This window comes from Sycon ciliatum, chromosome 7 (assembly GCF_964019385.1).
Source record: "Sycon ciliatum chromosome 7, ocSycCili1.1, whole genome shotgun sequence".
Lineage (NCBI taxonomy): Eukaryota > Metazoa > Porifera > Calcarea > Leucosolenida > Sycettidae > Sycon > Sycon ciliatum.
The window spans coordinates 15,058,247-15,063,246 of record NC_088649.1 but is presented as its reverse complement, the minus strand read 5'-3'; the positions used below and the strand labels follow the sequence as shown (position 1 = coordinate 15,063,246).

At 51.9% G+C, this 5,000-nt stretch overlaps 1 protein-coding gene across 1 annotated transcript in view; it reads left to right on the top strand.

Moving 5' to 3' along the window:
* LOC135821083 (proteasomal ubiquitin receptor ADRM1-like) overlaps positions 1-5,000 on the top strand; it is a gene marked incomplete in the record, with an annotated part of 19,376 nt that overhangs the window by 5,195 nt on the left and 9,181 nt on the right. The window contains 1 exon segment of the mRNA XM_065334149.1: positions 4,657-4,750. Within this exon segment, the coding sequence (XP_065190221.1) occupies positions 4,657-4,750 (94 nt within the window).

The following is a 5,000-nucleotide window of genomic DNA, read 5'->3' as shown; positions in this document are numbered from 1 at the left end:
ACCGTCCGTGCCTGGCAAAGTGGTCTGTAGTACGGGGCTGGGGTCGCTAGTTACGATGGTCTTTAGTTACAGGTTTTACTGTAATGGTCCAGTTGTGCTCAATGAAGTGAAGGGTTAATACATAAGTGCACGTTCCGGTGTTCGCGAAGCTCTCGAGAGGTGCAATGCCCAGCACTAGCTGGTTAAAGCTCTCCGATTGTCATTCAATGGCACTTCACACTGCAGGCGGGCTCTTTCCTTCATTAGGGACCTTTCGCATCTGCTGCGAAACGAAAGTTTGATTCGGCTCGCCCCCGTTTCTTTGAAAACAGATTCAGGTTTCGCAAGTCGTCATGCAAATGTCCATGGCAACTACGAATAGCTTGGCGTACGCGTGTTTACACACACATGTGCATAGATCCATGGAATCAAGGGAAAATGTGTACCTGGCGAAAAATGTGTACCTGACGGATTCGGAGCACACCACAAATGAAGAGGCTTCCATTCGTGAAAACGAGCTTGTTTGGATGCAAGCACCCAAACTACCAACAATAGCTCATAAACTCACACTGGAGTTATTGTCTTACTTCCATACTTTTACAGTCTTGATAATCATGAGCAACAACAGAGAAGGAAAAAGGAATCTGACTTGAAAACAACTAAAAAGCACAACAACAGCAACAGCTGAGAAAACTAAAGTCAAAACGGAACTATAAGCCGGAAAACTAAAGTCAAAACGGAACTATAAGCCGGAACTGTAGTGTAGCAACATAATGCATAGATACACGGGAAAAGAGCCGGCACACGCACGCAGCGCACGCGCACGTACGCCGCGCACGCAGCAAAGTGAAAGTCTAGACATCAGAGCATGAATACATGAATGCGTGACAGCAAGCGCGCCTCAGGCACCAAGACACAAGATCACTACAGACATAACAGAGAGATGAAACGCACACAGCAGATCCTAGACAAACACAAACTGGAGCATGCAGGCAACTGAACACAAGTCGGACAGAGCTGGATAGTAATTATAACACTGAATGCATGAGAGAGTAGAATCACCTGAACATCACCCCCTCCTTGAGGGACCATAAGCAGAATGGGAACGAAAACACTCTAAATCGCAATGTACTAATCGTCTGTAGCTTCACGAACAAGCAACAAAGAAGTAGAGCGTAATCTTCTCTATAGCAGACTGCCGTAACTCTTCTGCTCAGGGAGTGCGCACCGCATCTATCGGGATGAGCACAGTGATAGGTCGGCGGTATTGCTTCCCTTTCACCTTCACGTCGACAACACGTGTTCTTCCGTCGGTGCCTTCTTCCGTCGGTGCCTGGGTAGATCGCTTCGATCCTCCCGAGGGGCCACTGGCCGCGAGGAGTGTGCGCGTCCAGGACAAGCACCACGTCTCCAATCCGGATGTTGGGAAGGCTCTTCTGCCATCGTTGACGTATGTTCAACTTTGGGACCATCTCTTGTAGCCAGCGCTTCCAGACCGCGGCTAAACAGCTCTGCAACACCCTCCAGGCTTTGAGGTGGTACGCCTGGCCATCTTCCTCGACCGCGGTCATCACGGTCGTCGATCCCGCTAGAAAGTGCGAGGGTGTTAGCGGCTCCGGGTCTTGTCCATCTCCACTCTGGGCCGTTAGAGGTCGACGATTGAGCTGAGCCTCAACAGTGGTGAAGGCAGTCTGGAGCTCCTCATCAGAACACACAGCATTGTGCAAGATGCCGACCAACGCTCTCTTGGCACACTTGACCATTGCTTCGAAGACCCCGCCGTGATGCGGTGAGCGTGGCGGATTGAACCTCCACTCCACGCCTTTGCAGGCCATGGTAGCGGCAATCTGGCTGTTCTTGAGGCTTTCGATGGCTTCTCGTAGCTCACAATCTGGCTGTTCTTGAGGCTTTCGATGGCTTCTCGTAGCTCACGCTCGGCTGACACAAAGTTGGTACCATTGTCGGACACGACGAGATCCGGTACACCTCTTCTCTTCGCGAACCTGGTGAATGCCAGCAGAAAGCTCTCCGTGTCCAAGCCATACGCCATCTCAAGATGAACTGCTCTGCTCTGAAGACACGTCATCAAGCAGAGATAGCGCTTTGCTCGACTTCTTCCTCTCCCTTGCTTCGTCAGAAAGGGTCCGGCGTAATCCACGCCCACCCGACTGAAAGCTCGGAAAGGCTCCTCGGTGCGGAAGTCGAGTAGTGGTGCCATCAGCTGTTGAGCAGGCTTTGCCCAAATCTTCTTGCAGGCCGTACACTGGCTCCGGTGCCTTTTCACTGCCGCTGGGCCATGTACAATCCAGAACTTCGAGTTCAGGGTCGACAACAGGTGGTTGACGCCAGCAGTGTGATTGTGACCCATCCTCATGAGCGATTACAAGGGCTGTGACCGGATGCTTCGTTGGCAGAATGACGGGCCTACGGAGGCTGCTGGGAAGGTGATGTGCCGTGCTCAACCTGCCGTCCATCCGCAGTAGCTGAGGGTTGCTGTCATCCAGAACCGGTTGTAGGCGTAGCAGTGGACTTGACGCCGGGATGGACCGCTGACTTCTACACGCTTCAATCGTCTCATTGAACTCGTCTTGCTGAGCCTTAGCGAACCACACATCTTCAGCTGACTCCAGTTCAGTAACTGTGAGGGGCTGCACGAGAAACTTCTGCGTGATTGCGCTGTAAAGATCACGGCCTGGTGTTAAACTGGCAGTTGACATGTTCAACAGAACATTCCGCAGTCTGACGGCCAACTGCTGCAGCTTGTCGGAGTCCCTTTCTGAGGTGATCCGTGGAAGTGCTAGAAGTTCCTGCCGTTGGCGCTCGAGCTCGCGGTCATTACTCCCATACCACTCATCTAGCTCCTTGAGCGCAGCGCTGTATGCGCCAGGGCCATCCAGCAGATCCGCAATCAGGTCATCTGCCGTGCCACCTTCTAGAGCTTCCCTTAGACGGGCCATCTTGTAATCTTCTGAGACCATGTGGTCGTCGTCCACCAGCCTCAGAAACTTCTGCCTCCACCTGATGTAGTTCTTCTGTGAACCATCAAACTTGGGTAGTTCCAGTGGCTGGATCTGATGTTGGCTGATACCACTGAAGGGTGCACTCTGAACGCCCTGTACCCAGCTGCTCACTCTGTCAGCTTTTCCACGTGCTGTATCTGAAGCTGCCTGAGGCCACGATCTTCCCAAATGGCCTTGTACTACTGGAGTAATCTCCATACTACTACCACTAGGCTTGTCAAGCCCTACAGCGACCGGAGCTGGCGTCCTGTCAACACCGACAGTGGTGGACACTTGTGTTTCAGCAGGAACACTGTCCTGCTGTTCGGTCGCTTTGTCTGCGGTGGAGCCATCTCCATCAAGGCGAGAAACGCCACGGCTCTGGAGAGTCTCAGACTTGAGCTCCCCGTTCAACCGGTCGTCGGTTTTGAACGCTTGAGCTACAAAACCTGCAGCGGGAGGACCAGCGGTCGTCAGTCTCATCATCAGACGCCGCCATCTTCCCCGCAAACAACGCCAGGCTCTCAGCGCAGGTCTGAAATGACGCGTCAGTGGACGGCTCCGTCTCCTCCGGACGTCCCTCTGACTCTAGTTCGTCTCCTTCAATGGAAGCCAACTCGGCGTCTAGCTCCAGCTGCAGGATTCTTTTCTGTCGCTTGAGCTGCTGGACTTCAAACTCCTGCTCCAGCTTTGCTAGCTGCACCGCCGCCTTCAACTCCGCTCTGCGACGCCTGGAAGCAGTAGAGGAAGCGGACGATGTCAGGGAAGAGACACTACTCTTCGTATCGTCTAGCTCTGCCTCAGGCTCTCTGAACCTTACTGGGGGAACACCTTTCGTGCTCCTGCTACTTTTTCTAGGTTCCGCCATTTCTCTAATCACTGCACTGGTAGATCTACGAAATGACAACTCTCGAACCGATTCGGATCCACTGATCCGGCTCGAAGGACCAGATGTTTGGATGCAAGCACCCAAACTACCAACAATAGCTCATAAACTCACACTGGAGTTATTGTCTTACTTCCATACTTTTACAGTCTTGATAATCATGAGCAACAACAGAGAAGGAAAAAGGAATCTGACTTGAAAACAACTAAAAAGCACAACAACAGCAACAGCTGAGAAAACTAAAGTCAAAACGGAACTATAAGCCGGAAAACTAAAGTCAAAACGGAACTATAAGCCGGAACTGTAGTGTAGCAACATAATGCATAGATACACGGGAAAAGAGGGAACTGTAGTGTAGCAACATAATGCATAGATACACGGGAAAAGAGCCGGCACACGCACGCAGCGCACGCGCACGTACGCCGCGCACGCAGCAAAGTGAAAGTCTAGACATCAGAGCATGAATACATGAATGCGTGACAGCAAGCGCGCCTCAGGCACCAAGACACAAGATCACTACAGACATAACAGAGAGATGAAACGCACACAGCAGATCCTAGACAAACACAAACTGGAGCATGCAGGCAACTGAACACAAGTCGGACAGAGCTGGATAGTAATTATAACACTGAATGGATGAGAGAGTAGAATCACCTGAACAGAGCTCTCCGCAGGGCTTCTGACGAATCCTCGAACCCAGGTGACGAACCACCATTCGTTTCGTATCCGGACGCGTGGTGCGAAATGTCCCTATTGTCTGATGTGTACGATGTGTTGCGTGTTCTGTTTTAGATGAACAACCTGCTAACTACCACTCCGCCTGCTCCTGCCTCTTCTGGTATGGGGGGTGGTGGTGGACTGGGAGGTCTTGGCGGACTCGGGTTGTGTAAGTACACCCGCTATATAGAATACTTTCTCTCTCTCTCTCCGTCTCTGTCTCTCTCTCTCCGTCTCTCTCTCTCTCTCTCTCTCTCTCTCTCTCTCTCTCTCTCTCTCTCTCTCTCTCTCTCTCTCTCTCTCTCTCTCTCTCTCTCTCTCTCTCTCTCTCTCTCTCTCTCTCCTCTCTCTCTCTCTCTCCCTCTCTCTCTCCCTCCCTCTCTCTCTCTCTCTCTCTCTCTCTCTCTCTCTTCTCTCTC